Source organism: Haliotis rubra, unplaced genomic scaffold (assembly GCF_003918875.1).
Source record: "Haliotis rubra isolate DU_JTF1 unplaced genomic scaffold, ASM391887v1 Scf205, whole genome shotgun sequence".
Lineage (NCBI taxonomy): Eukaryota > Metazoa > Mollusca > Gastropoda > Lepetellida > Haliotidae > Haliotis > Haliotis rubra.
In genome coordinates, this window is record NW_025766059.1 from 766,051 (window position 1) to 788,565 (window position 22,515).

The 22,515-nt window shown below is 41.4% G+C and overlaps 1 protein-coding gene across 1 annotated transcript; it reads right to left on the minus strand.

The window, feature by feature from the left end:
* Window positions 1–2,811: 2,811 nt before the first annotated feature.
* LOC124276070 (carbonyl reductase [NADPH] 1-like) lies at window positions 2,812–21,054 on the minus strand. The gene is made up of 8 exons (XM_046711725.1): window positions 20,867–21,054; window positions 18,999–19,080; window positions 18,214–18,392; window positions 17,116–17,228; window positions 16,367–16,495; window positions 5,296–5,437; window positions 4,967–5,030; window positions 2,812–3,076 (listed from the first exon to the last, which is right to left on the minus strand). The coding sequence occupies exons 1-8, from the start codon at window positions 20,891–20,893 to the stop codon at window positions 2,979–2,981; spliced, it is 834 nt and encodes a 277-aa protein (XP_046567681.1). The 5' UTR covers window positions 20,894–21,054; the 3' UTR covers window positions 2,812–2,978.
* Between the last annotated feature and the right edge of the window lie 1,461 nt (window positions 21,055–22,515).

Genomic DNA, 22,515 nt, shown 5'->3' on the forward strand with positions numbered 1-22,515 from the left:
TTCAATGTTGTCACGTAATTTCACGATAGGGATTGCGTTCGAGTCATGGGTGTAATAATAGAGGATTGGATGTCTGTCCTCGAATGGGATCGATTCCCTGAATCCCGCTCATAAGGTTTTGCATGTTGTATGTTTTCTTCAAGGATCTGAATTATAATAGGCGTTAAACAATAAACAACAAAATTCACTAAACAACATTTTCTGGGTCTTCAACCTGACGAGCGTACGCTGAAACCACTTGTCTTCCCTCAAGAAAAATGCAGTGACTGAATAAAGCGCACATAAAATACCACCGTGGTTGCTTGTACAGCATTTTGTGACAGCTTGTATATATACTAAAGGGAAAAAAGTAACTGTTAAAAACACGTTAATCTCAACCTAAACTGCGCGTACGTCATGGCACGGGTTACAGAAAAAAACATTATTAGTGTCTCCACACCGTGGATATGCTAGAGGCTGTAATGGCCCAAAATGAAGTGACTAGACATGTTGGTGTCCATCGAAACACTATCTCATTTCTATGGAGACATTTTCAACATAATGAGAACATGAGAAATTTGCCTAGGACCGGGCGTCCACGTGTGACGTCACGTCAGAAAGACAACCACATTCGGCTGACCCATCTAAGGAATCGATTCCAGACTGACAGTTTGATTGCTCGGACCAATCCTGGCTTAAGTCCAATCAGTTCCAGGACTGAGCGGAACCGACTGAAGGAGGACAACATGCGGCCCCGGCGGCCTGCAATACGTCTAATGTTGCTCCAACGTCACCAACAGGTACGTCTTGCCTGGTGCAGACAGCATTTGCGGTACAGGAGACACCATTGGGATGGTGTTTTGTTCACTGACGAGTCGATGAAATGGAGCGACCATTACGTCAAGCAAGGAAGCGTTATTTCAAACATGGAACAACATTCCCCAAGCTTTCTTCAATTGCTTAGTGTCGTCGTTGTCAAGCCTGCATCAACGCCAACGGTGGACACATACGATGCTGAATTTGTGAACTGAGTTTTGACACCACATCACTTCAAGGGCGTGTCACGATGCCTAGTGTCAAATCATATATATTTCGATATTATCCTGTCAATATAGTTAAACAGTGATTAAGGAAAACACCACAAATCATGTTAAATCTTTTTGTATTAAAATATGGCATAACATCAAATACGCATCACAGCATCTCAGGTTGAAGTTTCCACTTAGAGTCACGGAATTGTACGGATCAGCGAGCATACTTTCAGGAGCATTAGAATTTTTATCAGAAAACATTATGGAATAATGACGTTGCATTCATATTTTGCCCACATTCCTTGTATAGTACCATTCATTCAAGAACTCCACTCGAACATATAATATTCCTACTTATATTCGCTTCGTGTGAGTAGGCAAGGCAAGACTACCAGTTGTCCGACTTCCATTTTGGTGGAAGCCGCGGTGGCTGAGCGGTCTAGGCGTCTGACTTTGTTTGCTGGCGATTAGGTGCCTGACTCTGAGGGTGCGGGTTCGAATCCCGGATGGGACTCAACCCCAAAAGTACTAGAATCTGTACATGTACTTTACTAAGAAAGTGAAATCCCAAATATAACATATGTTCCGTTTCACCAAAGTGGCTGATTTCCCAGGATAAGCTTCACTTCATGGGACTCAATTAAGTACTGTTAAGTGTTGGTTTCTCAAAAACTGAAACCCAACTTAGTCACTCAGTGGTGTACTTTGAGGTAAAGTTTTGGTTTCTTTGAGTTGCATTTAGCAGATGGTATGATGAGCAGGGACGATTTATGTTATGGATAGACAACTTGCTTGTTAACGGTGTTAGCATCTACCCCGAAACGTCACATCCATTGCAATAAGAAGTTGTCTATCCATAACATACATCGTACCTGTTCATCATACCAGTTTCTGAATGCCACTCAAAGAAACCAAACCTTTACCTTCAAAGGTTTGGTTGCCCAGTAATCTCCACTTGCTCATGATATCTTACGCTATACGAAAGCATTGTGTTTATTGGTTCCCAAGATTACAATGTAATATGTACAAAACTGTGGTACATACAAATAAATGATGTACAGGTATTATGTCAATATCATGTTAATAAATGAGTGAGTGAATGAGTTTAGTTTGAAGCCACACTCAGCAATATTCCCGCTATATGGCGGCGGTCTGTAAATACTCGAGTCTGGATCAGACAATCCAGTGATCAACAGCATGAGCATCGATCTGCGCAATTGGGAACCGATGACATGTGTCAACCAAGTCAGCGAGCCTGACCAACCGATCCCGTTAGTCGCCTCTTACGACAAGCATGGGTTACTAAAGGCCAATATTCTAACCCGGACCTTCACGGGTGTCATATTAATAAAAAAATAAAATAAAAATAAAAAAGTAAATAAAACCGTTTAATCATAAATGGGTCTTTCTCTTCCCATAAACATATATCAGTCAATAAAAGAGAAAGATGATGTCAGGTATGTTTAGATAGATTTTAAAGTCATCAAAGTACTGGGAAGAGAAGGACCCATTTATGATTAAAATGTTTTATTTTATTTATTTTTTGTGTGTGTGCATATATGAGGGGTTTTTTTATAAATAAATTTGGATGCATATTCTTAATACTGCATATGCAAATATGTCTTTTTTGCCGCAATGATGATGCGATTTAGTAATATATTTCGATGTAGAGTACCAAACCAAACCATATGTTTTGATAATAGCGATGGACGAGGGTATAAATTGTTCAGCCAGTTTTGTAAGTTTTCCAAAAGATTTGTGTGTCTCCTGACATTCCCAGTACACATGACAAAAACAGTAGTTATCTGCACAGCCAAATGTTTATTTCTTGACAGTGACCCAAATACTGATAGGATGAGGAAGCATGGTCCCTAAAACAAGAAAACAGTTCTTTTGACCCAGGGATGGTACCAGGGAACTATACCACATGGTGACATTATGTACATCAGCTTCTGGAACTAGAAGATGTTATCCCCAGTTCTGGATTGTTCTGTCCTTGACAAAGTTTCCTCTAGGAGAGGTGGTGTTTTGGGGAAGGAGAGCCAGGTAAACCAGGGTGTCAGCACCTGGAAGAACACGTCACAATAGGTAGAAGCAGAATGTCAACTTGTATTGGTAACAAGAAGGTGGAGTACCAGAGGTACAGAAGCTCACCTTTATTCTATGATGTATTTGTGACAATAATACGTATTTGTCTACCACATCACAGTTTCTCTTTCTTGTATCAATAAAATATGTATGTATCCCTTACATAATATATAAATGTTAAATAAACGTACATATATTGATCTTAACAGAATGTGTGCTGGTATAAAATGTAAGTTGTTCCAACACTGGTATGGTTGGTTGGTTTGGTGTTTAACGCCACGCTCAGCAATATTCCAGCTATATGGCGGCGAGTCTGGACCAGATAATCCAGTGATCAACAGCATGAGCATTGATCTATGCAACTGGGATACAAGTCAGCGAACCAGACCACCCGATCTCGTTAGTCGCCTCTTACGACAAGTATGGGTTACTGATGACCGATTCTAACCCGGATCTTCACGGATCCGTACTGGTATGAATCTGAGGCAAATTTGAAAGAAGCAATTGTTTGATAAACTGCAGTCTTCCGTCATACAAAAACATACAGTGAAGGTTTAGAAGAGAGTAATTCTGGACAATTTATCATTAAAATCAAATGAAGTGTTCTTTGTTGTTATAGTTTCGACTGACCTTGACCTTCATCAATCGAGAACCCTCACAATAATCATGGACATAACACTTTATGAGATGTTATTTATATATCTATTAATGACAAGCTTTTTGGAATATCTACTCTACACGTACGTCTTGGCCGTCATCTCACCCTGTTACATGTTATTAGGATTGTTATTTATTTTTTAATGTAAGAATCCATAATTACATAAAAAGTTTAAGCCATGATTCAAAATTGCTCGTGACCTTGACCTCATATTGAGGGCACCGAAAAGTTGATGGAAAATGTGTTTTAGAGATAATCCATCCCCAATGCCATTCATCAATACACAATGACTTTTTTATACTGAGTTCAAGGCTAGTTACCATGACATTCAGTGTTATCAAATCATATGTCAGAACATATCCCCGGGTATAAACAGGAGTAGCCTTGCTCCAAGGCTGTACTGAATGCTGAGCCCATGTATGTATAGTAATTCTATCCTTCCAAGAGGCAAGTCTAGATAAGCTCCCCTACACATTCTCTGGATGTTGTCACCATCGGCCTTTCCATTTCTGATTAATAATGACCGCTGACAGCTCGGAACGTTAGTTCCCAAGTTCAAAATGGCAAATCGAGATCTTCTGCTTGGTTTCATTTGCTTTTTAGGCGTTCTAATTTAGTTTTAATTGCTTGATTTTCTTTGTGACACTTTCTACACACTATATGGTGTTCAGTTCTGAACAGAAACCAATACCTAAGAGAAAACCAGTCTCCATCTTTTCCCTACCTCTGAAAAATTTCTTCCATAGCTTTCAACAGGTAATACTGACACTGTTCTTTGTTCTTGGAGATATAATCCAAGATTTGGTTGGTGTTCTAACACTAAAATATGAATGAAATCTGTCTTCAGAATTTTCCTCCTGTATGACATGAAAACATTAATCTACACTAATTTTCCTTTGAGGTTTCTGCAAATTTCCATAATTGATCCATTAGAAATTACACTTTTAATTTTGTAAAGGCAAAATCAACACCGTAACAAGACTCAGACTACTGTGCGTGAACCGATGACATGTGTCAACCAAGTGATGGGTTCCTGAAGTTTGTGGACATTTTAACCTGAGTTGATTCATCAGGTTTGAAGATGACATCGCTGATGATTGTTTGCTAAGTCAAGCATATTTCACCAACAGCAGGGCAAGTTACATGTTACTGGGCATCGTGGTTGATGAAGCTATAGGTTATGTTTGATAAATGTTTGTACAAATGTCACCTTCATCGATGGTCTTCGTTCCTTTGTGGCTGGTCATGTCAGTTGCGACATATCCAGGAGTGCACTGAAAATTATCATCATCATCATCATCATCATCACCGTGATGCCCAATTAACATAACATCATCTGTTTGTCTATTTACTGTTAATAATAATCATCTGGGTTAGAACAGACAGGTTTGTGTAAAGTTCTTGAATATTTTGTGCTTCTAATAATGACGGATTTATTTGCTGTGCTGTTGATGCTACTGTGTGTTTCCAGCTGAACATCTGTCGTGGTATAATGGTTAACGGGAATCCGTTATCTAAAACATCGAGCAAGGCGCTCACCGCATTTATGACGATGTCCTCTCTGGAGTCCTTCCTGATGTCTCTGTCCTGGATGAAGGACATCACCGTGACCCCGATCTTGGACATCCCGTAGGCCATGTCGGTGAACCCCTGGTCCTTGTGATTGCCCGCCTTAGCAGCACTGGAAATATAGATGTAGGTTTGAATGGTTGGATAGATGGTCTGTAAATAATCGATTCTGGACCAGACAATCCAGTGATCAACCACCGATCTCCGCAAGTCGGAATACGACGCCATGTGTGAACCAAGTCAGCAAGCCTGACCACCCGATCCCGTTAGTAACCACTTGCGAGAAGCATCATTTGCTGCTGGATCTTCACGGTAAGATCCCAGCGTGTGGCTTTGCATGGACTGTAGGAAAACCCCACTTATCCGGACCCCATATATCTGGAAACCTCGCTAAACGGACGGTATTTACGTGAAACAAAATACTTCATAAAATGCTTCCATTACCCAGAAATCTGTTTTGTGGAGTCGCACAGTGTTGTAATTATCGGGGTAGTCCCGTAAGTTCGATCTTTGGGTCGAGGTGAAAATGCTTTGATGTTTGATGTTGTGACAACAGTGTTGTATTAAGGGATTATGACACTGGCATTCTACAAAATGTGAAATGTGTTCACTCAGGAAACGAAATATGGCATGTGTACAAGAGAGTGAGTGAATCTCACTCAATGAGTTTGATTATGTTGCTTACTGGTGAGTTATTCAATTTCTGACATAAACGCTATAAGTAGAAGACGTCTGACGGGATGTCTTGGCGGATATGCCTCAAGAGCAGAGAGTGAATCAGGTGGCTGACTACGTCACATCCCAGTGGATTGAAGGGGACCTGGAAATAGGCAGCTGGTACCATTTCAACACTGACGTTCCTCGAACGAACAGCAACCTCGAGGGTTGGCATGGACGTCTGAAGAAGGTGGTGGGAAAACAGCATCCCAACTTCTTCGAGATGGCCAAGTTCTTGGCAGACGAACAGGGTCTGAATGAGGCCAAGATGCTTCAATATAATGCCGGCAAAAGACTGCCCCCCAAGAAGAAGAAATACAGAGATTTTGAGCGACGATTGGACACACTAAAGTTCAAGCTTGCAAGAAACGACCGGACACTCATACAGTACCTAGACGATGCCTCCTATTCTGTTAAGTTCTTAAGCTCGTGATTCTTGGTTCGGTTAAATTCTAGTGCTATGAACTATATATGTAAAACATGTCAAATTATATTATGTATTGTATATTATTTTATTTAAAGACGACTGTCAACTTTATATATGTAACACATGTAAACTTATGTTATGTATCAACTTTATTTATATGTATAACAATTACTGCACCAATGAATGCACAAATAATAATGACATTTTGCAACATGATCCTTGTTCAGTTATGATCCGGTGAACATTTTAGCATTAACTGTTTTGTTGTGAAAACATTGACTGCCCATTGTCTAAAACTAGTCGACCTAAACGCCATACCCCTCCAAACCGACCAGTTTGTTTATACACGCATCCAAGGTCGAACTTACGGAACCTTACCTCATTATCAGCAGTGCAACATTTAGAGAATAACCAACTCGGTACGAGTGATTACGGGAAATATGCCCGAGTTGAAATAATGTTCACAGTGCCGAGCCTTGGCGAGGCACTGAACATTATTTTAACGAGGGCATATTTCCCGTAATCACTGTACCGAGTTGGTTATTCTATTTATTACCCATAATGTAATTTAGTAAAAGGAAGAACCACGAAATAAAACCACCCGGAGACAGGACTTGTGACCTTAAACAGCTGATTCGTATTCATGCGCGTATTAAACCTAACTTCTCCAGCGGTAATAACATAACTTCAAGCTATGGAAATAGTACATCATAAAAATCGCTTTAAAATACAAACAAAATTATTATGCCTGGAATAATTAATTAACGGTTGTTAATATGATAAAAATGATCTTTTAAATATATCATTGAACTTAATAAGAGCTAAACATTTATTCGATCAAGTCAGTGCGACGGAACATCGTTCATTCACGACTGACGTGTTTTCTAGTGACGGGTGACGGTGTAGTGTTGAAACACACTCTGGCAAAAACCTGTCAATTTTTGGGAAAGTCAACGGTTAAAAGTTGGGAAATCTAAAAGACAACCATCCCACGAATACATATAGAAAAGGTTTTCTGTCAAGAAACTCGACAAGTTTGAAGATTAAACAACATTTTGTTCTGTGGAAGGCGTGTTACACTCTCGTCTTAGTAGAGTACAGCAGTTCCAAGAAGGATAACTCTAGTCGGAATCCGAGTCTATGAAATGTGTCAATCTCTGCATCGGCTACTGGGACCAACCTCTCGGATTGATTAGGAATGCATGGATATAAAAAGTCATCTTGAAGAACATTTAGCACTGATTCCGGTAAGAAAGGAGCTGTTTTCTGGTTCGATGGCATGGACGCCGTGTCCGACTTACTTGTTACACTTTCAGATAACATCTTTAGTCGGTATCTTGCTGTTTCTATTTCCCCGAATTCAGTTTCAACAACAAACATGTTTTGGGAATTTAAGGGCTGTAAAATTCTTATCACTCTTCCTATTTGGTCACCGTCAACTTTAACTAGGTAAGTGACCTTGATCGGGGTTAGCCTAACGGCGGCCATGTTTGTTTACAAACAATGCAAACGATTGTTTTGGTGGGTTTTTTAAAGATTATATAATTTAAAAAGACTACTATTAATAACGCAGTTTTATTCCAAAATAATAATGTCTAATAAAAAGAATATTCATATTCTTTAACCTTAATGGGTTTTTTTTAGATCTCGGAATGTGTGATTACATTACATAATGTCAATTTATCAATAATTCGATGAAACTTCATATTCTTTAACCTTAATGAATGAACTTTATGAATGAACGTAGTGTGTGAAAGTAGTTCCGGCATCCAATGAAAATGTACAAATATACGATCAACCAATCAACGTCGAGAATCACTAAATTGCACATTGTGCAAATATCAAAAAGATATTACACGGGATCTCCTCACCCGTATGGGTAATAAACACAAATGTCTGACAGTGTCCACGCTTGACGATGTTTGTTTTGCTATTCTTGATCCGGCATGCAACATCAAAGGGAAGGTATCGAAAGGTTGATATAATCATGTTATTACATATATTTGATATAAAAATGTTCATCGTTTTTCTTACGTTTGCAATCTGTTATCTTGTATTTGTTACTTATTAATGGTTACAGTTACATAATTACGTTATCGTGGTTAATATCTATTTCAAATATATATTCTAAATGCTGAAACTAAATTAACACGATATTGAATTATATTAATTTTGATATAATTTATTTGTACAGTTTATTGCATTAACATTCTGTGTGTTTTATTGCTTTACAGGAAATTACATGTATACGGTATTTTTATCATGCAAATATTAAAAATGGAAAGCAATGTAGGAAATTCAATTTAATATCTTTTCTCGCGATGTGTTATCTCAATTTTACGTTTGCATCGACCTGGTTTGTTTTCATTCATTCGTTCACCTGAAAGGACACAATGCCACTGTTGAACTTACACACAATACTGATGTGAAGCGGTATACAACTACCCGTGAAGATACTCCGGGCTAGAATTGATCTTCAGTTACCCTTGTCGTAAGAGGCGACTAACGGGATTGGGTGGTCAGGCTCGCTGACTTGGCTAACACATGTCATCGTATCCCAATTGTGTAGATCGATGTTCGTGCTGTTGATCACTGGATTGTCTGGTCCAGCCTCGATTGTTTACAGACCGCCGCCATATAGCTGGAATATTGCTGAGTGCGGTGTTAAACAACAAACCAACCAAACAACATTCTGCAACTTGTTTCGCCTTTGAAAATTTGCGAAGGGGAGGTTACTTTTAGGAGATTCAGATATCCGGATATTCATTTATCCGGTCAACATGGGGAAACGCTTGCGTCTGAATAAGCAACGTTTTTGTGTTACACGTGAACTGAGTTTGTTTTTCATGGACCGTAGTGTTTGTGTGACCTGACTGAATCGTAGTGACTGTTCTGTTGGACCCTAGTGTTGTGTGATCTGACTGAATCGTAGTGACTGTTATGCATGGACCCTAGTGTTTGTGTGACCTGACTGAATCGTAGTGACTGTTCTGTTGGACCCTAGTGTTGTGTGATCTGACTGAATCGTAGTGACTGTTATGCATGGACCCTAGTGTTTGTGTGACCTGACTGAATCGTAGTGACTGTTCTGTTGGACCCTAGTGTTTGTGTGATCTGACTGAATCGTAGTGACTGTTCTTCATGGACCGTAGTGTTTGTGTGACCTGATTGAATCGTAGTGACTGTTCTGTTGGACCCTAGTGTTTGTGTGATCTGACTGAATCGTAGGGACTGTTCTTCATGGACCGTAGTGTTTGTGTGATCTGACTGAATCGTAGTGACCGTTCTGCCCGGACCGTAGTGTTTGTGTGATCTGATTGAATCGTAGTGACTGTTCTGCATGGACCGTAGTGTTAGTGTGACCTGATTGAATCGTAGTGACAGTTCTGTTGGACCCTAGTGTTTGTGTGATCTGACTGAATCGTAGGGACTGTTCTTCATGGACCGTAGTGTTTGTGTGACCTGATTAAATCGTAGTGACTGTTATGCATGGACCGTAGTGTTAGTGTGACCTGATTGAATCGTAGTGACTGTTATGCATGGACCGTAGTGTTTGTGTGACCTGATTGAATCGTAGTGACTGATTCTGCATGGACCGTAGTGTTTGTGTGATCTGATTGAATCGTAGTGACTGTTATGCATGGACCGTAGTGTTTGTGTGACCTGATTGAATCGTAGTGACTGTTATGAATGGACCGTAGTGTTTGTGTGACCTGATTGAATCATAGTGACTGTTCTGCATGGACCGTAGTGTTTGTGTGACCTGATTGAATCGTAGTGACCGTTCTCCCCGGACCACGGTAGTGTTTGTGTGATCTGATTGAATCGTAGTGACTGTTATGCATGGACCGTAGTGTTAGTGTGACCTGATTGAATCGTAGTGACTGTTATGCATGGACCGTAGTGTTTGTGTGATCTGATTGAATCGTAGTGACTGTTATGCATGGACCCTAGTGTTTGTGTGATCTGATTGAATCGTAGTGACTGTTCTGCATGGACCGTAGTGTTTGTGTGATCTGATTGAATCGTAGTGACTGTTATGCATGGACCGTAGTGTTTGTGTGACCTGATTGAATCGTAGTGACTGTTCTGCATGGACCCTAGTGTTTGTGTGACCTGATTGAATCGTAGTGACTGTTCTGCATGGACCCTAGTGTTTGTGTGATCTGATTGAATCGTAGTGACTGTTCTGCATGGACCCTAGTGTTTGTGTGACCTGATTGAATCGTGGTGACTGTTCTGCATGGACCCTAGTGTTTTTGTGTGATCCTGATTGAATCGTAGTGACTGTTCTGCACATACCCTGGTGTTTGTGTGATCTGATTGAATCGTAGTGACTGTTCTGCACATACCCTGGTGTTTGTGTGATCTGATTGAATCGTAGTGACTGTTCCGCACATACCCTGGTGTTTGTGTGATCTGATTGAATCGTAGTGACTGTTCTGCACATACCCTGGTGTTTGTGTGATCTGGATTGAATCGTAGTGACTGTTCTGCACATGCCTAGTGTTTGTGTGACCTGACTGAAATAAAGTAGTTATTGTTCTGCACATACCCTAGTGTTTGTGTGACCTGATTGAATCGTAGTGACTGTTCTGCATGGACCCTAGTGTTAGTGTGTGATCTGATTGAATCGTAGTGACTGTTCTGCACATACCCTAGTGTTTGTGTATCTTGATTGAATGACTGATCTGGATTGAATCAGAGTGACTGTTATGCATGGACCCAGTAGTGTTTGTGTGACTGTTCTGACACATACCCTGGTGTTTGTATTGATCTGATTGAATCGTAGTGACTGTTCTGCACATACCTAGTGTTTGTGTGACCTGACTGAATCGTGAGTTATTGTTCTGCATACGGACCTGAGTGTTTGCGTGACCTGATTGAATCGTGTTCATGTTATTGTTCTGAATCACATACAATTCTAGTGTTTCGTGTCACCTGATTGGATCGTGGTGAGATTGTTATGCATGGACCGTGTGGTGTTAGACTGTTATGTTAGTGTTTGTGTGACCTGATTGAATGACTGTTCTGCATGGACCCTAGTGTTTGTGTGATCTGACCTGAATCATTAGTGACTGTTCTGCATGGACCCTGGTGTTTGTGTGATCTGATTGAATCGTAGTGACTGTTCTGCACATACCCTAGTGTTTGTGTGGACCTGATTGAATCGTGAAGTGACTGTGCATGGACCTGTGTGACCTGATTGAATCAGAGTTACTGTTCTGTATGGGACCGAGTGTTTGTGTGATCTGATTGAATAAGTAGTGACTGTTCTTCATAGTGTTTGTGTATTCCGTTGAGTCTCGTGACTGTTCTGCATGGACCCTAGTGTTTGTGTGATCTGATTGAATCTGACCCTGGTGTTTGAATCTGTGTGACCTGTGATTGAATCGTACTGTTCTGCACATACCCTAGTGTTAGTGTTTGTGTGACCTGATTGAATCGTAGTGACTGTTCTGCACATACCCTGGTGTTTGTGTGATGTGATTGAATGGTAGTGACTGTTCTGCACATACCTAGTGTTTGTGTGACCTGACTGAATCGTAGTTATTGTTCTGCACATACCCTAGTGTTTGTGTGACCTGATTGAATCGTAGTGACTGTTATGCATGGACCGTAGTGTTTGTGTGACCTGATTGAATCGTAGTGACTGTTGTGCATGGACCGTAGTGTTTGTGTGATCTGATTGAATCGTAGTGACTGTTATGCATGGACCGTAGTGTTTGTGTGACCTGATTGAATCGTAGTGACTGTTATGAATGGACCGTAGTGTTTGTGTGACCTGATTGAATCATAGTGACTGTTCTGCATGGACCGTAGTGTTTGTGTGACCTGATTGAATCGTAGTGACTGTTATGCATGGACCGTAGTGTTAGTGTGACCTGATTGAATCATAGTGACTGTTATGCATGGACCGTGGTGTTTGTGTGATCTGATTGAATCGTGAGTGACTGTTATGCATGGACCCTAGTGTTTGTGTGATCTGACTGAATCGTGAGTGACTGTTCTGCCGGACCGTAGTGTTTGTGTGATCTGATTGAATCGTAGTGACTGTTATGCATGGACCGTAGTGTTAGTGTGACCTGATTGAATCGAAGTGACTGTTATGCATGGACCCTAGTGTTTGTGTGACCTGATTGAATCGTAGTGACTGTTCTGCCCGGACCGTAGTGTTTGTGTGATCTGATTGAATCGTAGTGACTGTTATGCATGGACCCTAGTGTTTGTGTGACCTGATTGAATCGTAGTGACTGTTCTGCATGGACCCCTAGTGTTTGTGTGACCTGATTGAATCGTAGTGACTGTTCTGCACATACCCTGAAGTGTTGTTTGTGTGATCTGATTGAATCGTAGTGACTGTTCTGCACATACCCTGGTGTTTGTGTGATCTGATTGAATCGACCGTTAGTGACTGTTCTGCACATGCCTAGTGTGTGACCTGACTGAATCGTAGTTATTGTTCTGCACATACCCTAGTGTTTGTGTGACCTGATTGAATCGTAGTGACTGTTCTGGACCCTAGTGTGTTAGTGTGATCTGATTTGAATCGTAGTGACTGTTCTGCACATACCCTAGTGTCTGTGTGATCTGATTGAATCGTAGTGTCTGTTCTGCACATACCCTGGTGTTTGTGTGATCTGATTGAATCGTAGTGACTGTTCTGCACATACCCTGGTGTTTGTGTGATCTGATTGAATCGTAGTGACTGTTCTGCACATACCCTGGTGTTTGTGTGATGTGATTGAATCGTAGTGACTGTTCTGCACATACCTAGTGTTTGTGTGACCTGACTGAATCGTAGTTATTGTTCTGCACATACCCTAGTGTTTGTGTGACCTGATTGAATCGTAGTGACTGTTATGCATGGACCGTAGTGTTTGTGTGACCTGATTGAATCGTAGTGACTGTTGTGCATGGACCGTAGTGTTTGTGTGATCTGATTGAATCGTAGTGACTGTTATGCATGGACCGTAGTGTTTGTGTGACCTGATTGAATCGTAGTGACTGTTATGAATGGACCGTAGTGTTTGTGTGACCTGATTGAATCATAGTGACTGTTCTGCATGGACCGTAGTGTTTGTGTGACCTGATTGAATCGTAGTGACTGTTATGCATGGACCGTAGTGTTAGTGTGACCTGATTGAATCATAGTGACTGTTATGCATGGACCGTAGTGTTTGTGTGATCTGATTGAATCGTAGTGACTGTTATGCATGGACCCTAGTGTTTGTGTGATCTGACTGAATCGTAGTGACTGTTCTGCCCGGACCGTAGTGTTTGTGTGATCTGATTGAATCGTAGTGACTGTTATGCATGGACCCTAGTGTTAGTGTGACCTGATTGAATCGTAGTGACTGTTATGCATGGACCCTAGTGTTTGTGTGACCTGATTGAATCGTAGTGACTGTTCTGCATGGACCGTAGTGTTTGTGTGATCTGATTGAATCGTAGTGACTGTTATGCATGGACCCTAGTGTTTGTGTGACCTGATTGAATCGTAGTGACTGTTCTGCATGGACCCCTAGTGTTTGTGTGACCTGATTGAATCGTAGTGACTGTTCTGCACATACCCTGGTGTTTGTGTGATCTGATTGAATCGTAGTGACTGTTCTGCACATACCCTGGTGTTTGTGTGATCTGATTGAATCGTAGTGACTGTTCTGCACATGCCTAGTGTGTGACCTGACTGAATCGTAGTTATTGTTCTGCACATACCCTAGTGTTTGTGTGACCTGATTGAATCGTAGTGACTGTTCTGCATGGACCCTAGTGTTAGTGTGATCTGATTGAATCGTAGTGACTGTTCTGCACATACCCTAGTGTCTGTGTGATCTGATTGAATCGTAGTGACTGTTCTGCACATACCCTGGTGTTTGTGTGATCTGATTGAATCGTAGTGACTGTTCTGCATGGTCCCTAGTGTTTGTGTGATCTGATTGAATCGTAGTTATTGTTCTGCACATACCCTAGTGTTTGTGTGACCTGATTGAATCGTAGTGACTGTTCTGCATGGACCGTAGTGTTTGTGTGACCTGACTGAATCGTAGTTACTGTTCTGCACATACCCTAGTGTTTGTGTGACCTGATTGAATCGTAGTGACTGTTCTGCATGGACCCTAGTGTTTGTGTGATCTGATTGAATCGTAGTGACTGTTCTGCACATACCCTAGTGTTTGTGTGACCTGATTGAATCGTAGTGACTGTTCTGCACATACCCTAGTGTTTGTGTGATCTGATTGAATCGTAGTGACTGTTCTGCATGGTCCCTAGTGTTAGTGTGATCTGATTGAATCGTAGTTATTGTTCTGCACATACCCTAGTGTTTGTGTGACCTGATTGAATCGTAGTGACTGTTCTGCATGGACCGTAGTGTTTGTGTGATCTGACTGAATCGTAGTGACTGTTCTGCACATACCCTAGTGTTTGTGTGATCTGACTGAATCGTAGTGACTGTTCTGCATGGACCCTAGTGTTTGTGTGATCTGACTGAATCGTAGTGACTGTTCTGCATGGACCCTAGTGTTAGTGTGATCTGACTGAATCGTAGTGACTGTTCTGCACATGCCCTGGTGTTTGTGTGACCTGATTGAATCGTAGTGACTGTTCTGCATGGACCCTAGTGTTAGTGTGACCTGATTGAATCGTAGTGACTGTTCTGCATGGACCCTAGTGTTTGTGTGATCTGATTGAATCGTAGTGACTGTTCTGCATGGACCCTAGTGTTTGTGTGATCTGACTGAGTCGTAGTGACTGTTCTGCATGGACTCTAGTGTTAGTGTGACCTGATTGAATCGTAGTGACTGTTCTGCATGGACCCTAGTGTTTGTGTGACCTGAATGAATCGTAGTGACTGTTCTGCATGGACCCTAGTGTTAGTGTGACCTGACTGAATCGTAGTGACTGTTCTGCACATACCCTGGTGTTTGTGTGACCTGACTGAACCGTAGTGACTGTTTTTCATGGACCTCTTGCGTTTGCCTATTATATATGGACTACTGCAGTTGTATGCTCTGGATTCTGATATTTTGGGCTCTTCATGGACCCGTTGAAGTGTTCTGAACGTATCCTTGTGGACGTGTCTGCTGAATGGACCATCGTCTTTGAGTTTTACAAGTTTAGCACATTCAAATATACTGACAACATAACTTTGATAAACATCCATAATGTGACTCCCACAATGACTGCCAGGTCGCGCGGGCATATACTGACCATACTTGCAAACATCAGACAGGATTTCAATGAGCATGCTTTTGCTCTATTGCATATATATAGTACTAAAGCTTAAAACATGGTTTCTGTACATGTAGCTCTGACATGATAGCTTTGACTATTCAAGATGAAGAGGAATACAATTTGCTTGAAACAATTAATAATTGTTAAACCTTACTTAATGCACACACACCAAATGGCAATGTAAGCAAACAGTGACAAGGACCTTTGACCTCTTGAATCCAACTGATATTGATAAGCCCTAATGTCTGTAATATTTCTGCTTTTTGTGAAGCACCAACGTTTCAATACCCAATACCAGTACCAATAAAATCTTACTTGGCGCTGATCGTTTTTTAACTGACATACAAGGTAGTTACCCCGCCAGAGAAAACAAGAGCAAGCATTTGTAACCCACATATTTCTGGATACATACAAGCAGACACATGCACACACACACACACACACACACACACACGCACACACACACACACACAGAGCACAGCACACACACACACACATACACACACACACACACACACACACACACGCACACACGCACGCACGCATGCACGCACGCAAACATGCACGCACGCAAACATCACACGCGCACTTGCATGCATTACAGTTAACAGTTTTATGTTAAGCCCCATGTCAGTTCACCTCATATGTTCTCAGACTTACTCTACAAACTCCTGCATGATCTTCTCAAGACCGTCCATGGTCAGGCTGGGGTCCTTGAAGCGACCCTGAATGGCTGGAGAACATTTCGTGATAGCAGTCTGAGAGTGCATGCTGGAGACGTTCACAACCCTGCCAACACAATAGAAGGGGCACCTGTACATGTATCAATAACAAGGGGCACCTGTACATGTATCAATAACAAGGGGCAAATGTACATGTATCAATAACAAGGGGCAAATGTACATGTATCAATAAGAAAGGGCATATGTACTTGTATCAATAACAAGAGGCAGCTGTACATGTATCAATAACAAGGGGCAGCTGTGCAAATATCAATAAGAAAGGGCATATGTACTTGTATCAATAACAAGAGGCAGCTGTGCATATATCAATGACAAGGGGCAGCTGTATAAATATATCAATAACAAGGGGCAGCAGTACATATATCAATGACAAGGGGCAGCTGTGCATATATCAATGACAAGGGGCAGCTGTACATATATCAATAACAAGCGGCAGCTGTACATACATCAATAACAAGGGGCAGCTGTACATGCATCAATAACAGGGGGCAGCTGTACATATATCAATAACAAGGGGTAGATGGTACATGTATCAATAACAAGGGGTAGCTGGTTTGTTGTGTCGTAGGCAGGTACAATATATCACAACAACCCTTCAAGTGAGCTGATGTGCTGTGTTGTACCCGCCATAAGTAATAAATAAAGATATGTCTTGTTGTGTCTCACCTGGCATGAGGTCGAAGCAGAGGGAAGAGAATACGGCAGACATCAAGGGTGGCCGAGAAATTGGTTTTACATATAGGATCAACTCTCTCCGAGAAAGGTAATGGGTCGGTTTCCTGAAATAACCTAGGATATTAGTCTGGTGTTTATTGTGCCCATTTGATTTTATGTTGTTATACACCAAAGATGTGTCCAACAAAATGGTTTGTACTTTAAGGTCTTTATTTTCGCGCGAATTTTGAAGCAAATGCGTGCGTGAGTATGGGTGGACGCCGCCGTCTTTTGTTGTTGCCATATTCCAGTCAAGCAAAATCATGGCATCGAACACCAAAAGTGGGACTCACATATTGGTACATGTGGGTTCTAGGGTCTTCGGCGTGACGAGCAAACGCTTTAAACCATTCTCTTACAAATGCAATATGTTTGAGTTTTACGCCGCACTCAGCAACATTCCAGCTATATGGTGGCGGTCTGTAAATAATCGAATCTGGACCAGACAATCCAGTGATCAACAGCATGAACATCGATCTACGCAATTGGGATACGATGACATGTGTCAACCCAGTCAGCGAGCCTGACCACCCGATCCCGTTAGTCGCCTCTTACGACAAGCATGGGTTACTGAAGGTTCATTCTAACCCGGTTATCATATGAACTTGATGATGGAAACAGTATTATATTGTATATCAACATTCTGATGTAGAACTAATATCAGTTTACTGTTCACCCATCAAGAAGAGCATCACCAGAGGTTTCAAGCTTTGGCTACGTTTAATGTGTCTGTCCAACTCAATATACACATTCGTAACTACTCGTGTCATTCCGGCTCACGGAAAGAGGCGAGTAGTTACGAATGCAATATACACAAACGCTGTGATACTTTCCTGACAACTACTTGGAAGAAACTCTGTGATAACCATGATAACTGCATGTCATGCATTCAGAATGTTGGACAGCAAGTGAAGTTTGCTAGAATCAGCAATTAACCAGCAAGATTACCGACGACAATGACTTCATACGTCTGGACCAGACAAACCATAGGTGATAGTCTGACCTGAATGAAGTCTGCCTGGTACCGATTAAACATGATCGGTGTTATACCTTGCATGCTATTGCGGCATTGTTGACCAGAACATCTAATCCCCCGTAGGTGGACAGTAGGAAGGACTTCAGCCGCTCTATGCTTGACCGGTCGTTGATGTCCAGCTGACTGAACTTGGGCTTTAGGCCTTCCTTGTTTAGGTCAGCAATGGCGGCCTGGCCACGACCTTCATCCCGAGCTGAGGAGGAAGATGAAGTCAAACCATTTCAAATATTGTCAAAATCCTTGTTCAGACTGAAAAGGGAAACTGAAAATGTTGCGAAGACAGGATTAGAGCCCATTATCCTGGTGTATCAAGGGGAGGCAAGTGTGTAAATGTGGGAACATATTAGAGAAGAACCTTCTTTAGTCTAGGTAAACAAGTAGGAACTTACTACATATCATTATGACGGTGATTGAGGCAAGGCTTACTGGACTTTTCCTGAAATGTTATAGAAGGCTTACTGGAGGTAAAAAATGTCGTACAAGTGCAAGAGATAAGAGTGAAAATATAACAGATGCCTCTTTTAAGCACATCACCACAACATGTTCAATAAATTGTTATAAAATGCATAAATACCGATAAACTGGAAACAAGAGTAGCTCCAAAGCATATCTGGATCTACGATTTTATCATGTGAGAACAGGCTTTATTCTTTTTGTAAGGAATATCTTTTCATTTATCTGATCTATCTACGGAGCTGTCGATGAATAATAATTAAATTAAGACCATTCGGTTACATTTATTACAATTCACAATTCAGGGCAGGCCGGCACATCTACATTAACAATAATAAATAGTTACATGTGAGGAAGACGTCCCCGTCGTAGCTCTTACACAACGCCCTGACGACGGCGAACCCAATACCCTTGTTGGAGCCAGTAACCTGGAAGAGTGAGTGAGTGAGTGATTATGGTGTTACGCGGCTTTTAGCAATATTCCCGCAATAACACGGCGGGGGACACCAGAAATGGTCTTCATACAATGTGCCCACGCGGGGATTGAACCCGGGTCTTCAGCGTGACGAGTGAACGCCTTAACCACCAGGCTACCCCGCCGCCCCGTAACCTGGAAGAGAATCGTGAACCTAAGGTCCAAAACATATCGATACACATACTATATATAGAGAATACTACACGAGGTCTCATTACATACGAATTATACGAAACGAGTGTCCTTCCTATGGTATCTGACCGAGCGAAAGCGAGGTCAGATAACATAGGAAGTTCACGAGTTTCGTATAATTCGTATGTAATGAGACCGAGTGTGGTATTGTATTTATTACCCACGTCTTAAAAATAGCATATTTTTTTTATGTTTTTGGTTTCAAACTGAAACCGGTTTCATAAAGATGTTGCGGAAGAGTTTTGTACTGTAGTACAATATTTGCATGACGTCACACTGTAATGACGTCACTGCCTTGGTAACTGACGTCACGATGCATGTCAGTTGTCATCGCCTAGTACAGCCTCCTACAGTAAACTACTCCGTAGCACCTCGTTTCTTGGTTTCCAGTTGCTTCTTTCGGCTAACATCACTGGTGGAAACATTGCGTTTATGTTTTTCGACGTATATAATGTCTCAGTTCGACTCACAATTAAACAGCGTTACGACAGAATGTGACCTAATTGAGAGGTCATCGGTTATCCAATCAAATCGTTAGAATCTCAGGTCAAGTCGTTACGACACAGGTCAACGCGATACGACACTCGTGTGACGTACGAGATTAGTATGCAACTACCCATACGTTGACCTCGTGGGTAATAAATAGAGAATCTCACCCAAGTGTCTTCTGATATCAATTATATCAACACGAGTTGATAAAGTTACAAATATCCGAGGCTTGCCGAGGATATTTTTACTTTTATCAACGAGTGTTGATATATTTGATATCAGAAGACACGAGGGTGAGATTCTATTTATCATCCAAAATCACTCTTCATTATTTTTCAATGAAAAATGTACATCTCTGAACATGGTACTGCCATTAGACTTGCAGTGCAGCGATGTCATAGTATTGTGACGTCATCAAGTACATGACGTCATAGCATTGTCACGGCATTGTACAAAATCTACTGTCAAAACGATATCTCCTAGGAGATATCGTTTGATCTCACACAAGCGATATCTCCTGTGGAACACAGTTTTGGATGATAAACATTTTTACCTGGGTCTTATATAGTCAAGTCCAAGATAGTGTCAGTAACTTTTCTGTGTCTGTGTGTTTTTGTGTGTGCAACTTTGTGCGTATTATGTGAGTCTGTTTGTGTGTGTTTGTGTCTGTGTTTCCGTGTGTATCTGTGTGTATATAAGAAGCAATTTTGAATCCTGTATAATCCTGATAAATATATACGCCACTGCACATTCATATGTGGTTATTTACATCGTTTTCTTTATGAATTATACTATTATTCGGCAGTCTGATATTTTGAAAAGTCGTTTCAGCATAGGATGTAACTTTTACATTACCTTACCGAAAATCAAACTATTACTGCTAAAAGCAATACCCACGTGCGTCATTGATTATCGGTTATTAAGTGACGTCAGATAGTTTTGAAAGCTCCATGCAGCGTGTTATCTAAAAATAGATGGGAAGCGCCAAAGGTGAATTTACCGTGAAATATTAATAAATCTTCACCGCGTTCTTTTCTGCCAACGCTATCTGAACTTACCAGTGCTACCTTCCTGTGACTATCCATAGTCTATTCTGTACTGAAATGAGCTCTCTCCGTGAATATTATATACACCAGCAGACAGTCCCATCTATGTCATATCATATATACCAGCAGAAACTCCCATCTGTGTCACATCATATGCTCAGCGTGATTAAAAAGTGGGACTGTGACATACGAGCGCCTGTTGTGATGATTTTATATATCACCACAAACATTTTAGAGCCTTTAGCATTTAATTAAAATGTTGAACTACACGTGTGTATTCGTCAATGCTGTATATAATAATTGAAAATACTTAATTGATAACGTTCTGTTTGAAATCTCCCACCACGTACACGTATGTTCTTGGAGATCTTGAAATATTTAATGTCACAGAATGTTTCTCAAACGCGTTTGGTTCATAAACAAATATGAACAAATGACCAGTCTTCCCATATGAGAGCGAAGCGAGCTCTTTTCGGTCGCTTATGAGAAGACTGGTCATTTTCTCTTTGTTGCGCAACCCTATTTGCGCTACAATTTGCCTGTGCCTATAAGCTGTGGAATGATGTACTCCAGGGAAATTTACATGTTCCATCCAGCTATAGGTAGGTTGTAGTTTGTGCCAAAATTAAAATCAAACTGCAAAACAGCTATTATTTGAGTTCAGATTCCATGTTGGACCTTAGCTTTGCACCACTGGAAAGTCCAGGACCATGTAGCAGCATGAATGGCAGAAAGACCGGCAATATATCAAAACTTTCAGTGTTGCCAGTGTAACAGCAGTTGGCCTGTTGATTACCGTGACCAGCAGAAGGGCGTCGTGCTGGTCAGCTGTCTGTAACTTAAGTAACACATGGGTCAGTTGGGCACTTGGGCATGATATTGTGGATCAGGTAAGGAATGCTGCTGGCTGAAGATACACCTGTCGCACATGCGACACTCAGGCTCACTAGGATTTGACCCCTAGTGGGGCAATCAGGTTGATGATATGCTGTACCACCTGGGACCATATAATACTTCATTATTAGGTCCCTGGTACTATGTGGTTAAAGGGCGGTGGGGTAGCCTAGTGGTTAAAGCGTTCGCTGGTCACGCCGAAGACCCGGATTCGATTTCCCACATGGGTACAATGTGTGAGGGCCATTTCTGGTGTCCCCCCGCCGTGATGTTGCTGGAATGTTGCTAAATGCGGCGCAAAAATTCACTCACTCACTACCATCTGGTTGTATATTTAGATCGCGAATAAAAGGTTGTGAGCCCCTTAGTTTGAAGAAACAAATATGCAGGAACCAGAACAGTCAATCAACTGAGATCGACCGTTGGCACAAAATGCTCCCCACACCAAAACACTGCCCCCTCCAAATAAGTCAACCTGTGAACACAACACTGCATGACGTTCCCATCTCCTGTGACATCTGTTGCCTGCTATCTAGTCCTAGGCCAAATGTTAGAAAGTCCCTATCTTTTAGGATCTCTCAGCAGCAGTAAAAGCGTTATCCAGTAATTGGTATGACAACTCCCACCCTCCAGAGATTCTTGTCAATGTGGAACTAGACACAGAATGTATCAGGTTGCTGAAAACAAACAAGGTTTACCCCGCTGTTGAAACAGTGTCCACATGTTCATAGACCAACTGCATGAGTATTAACCGCATGGTTTAATGG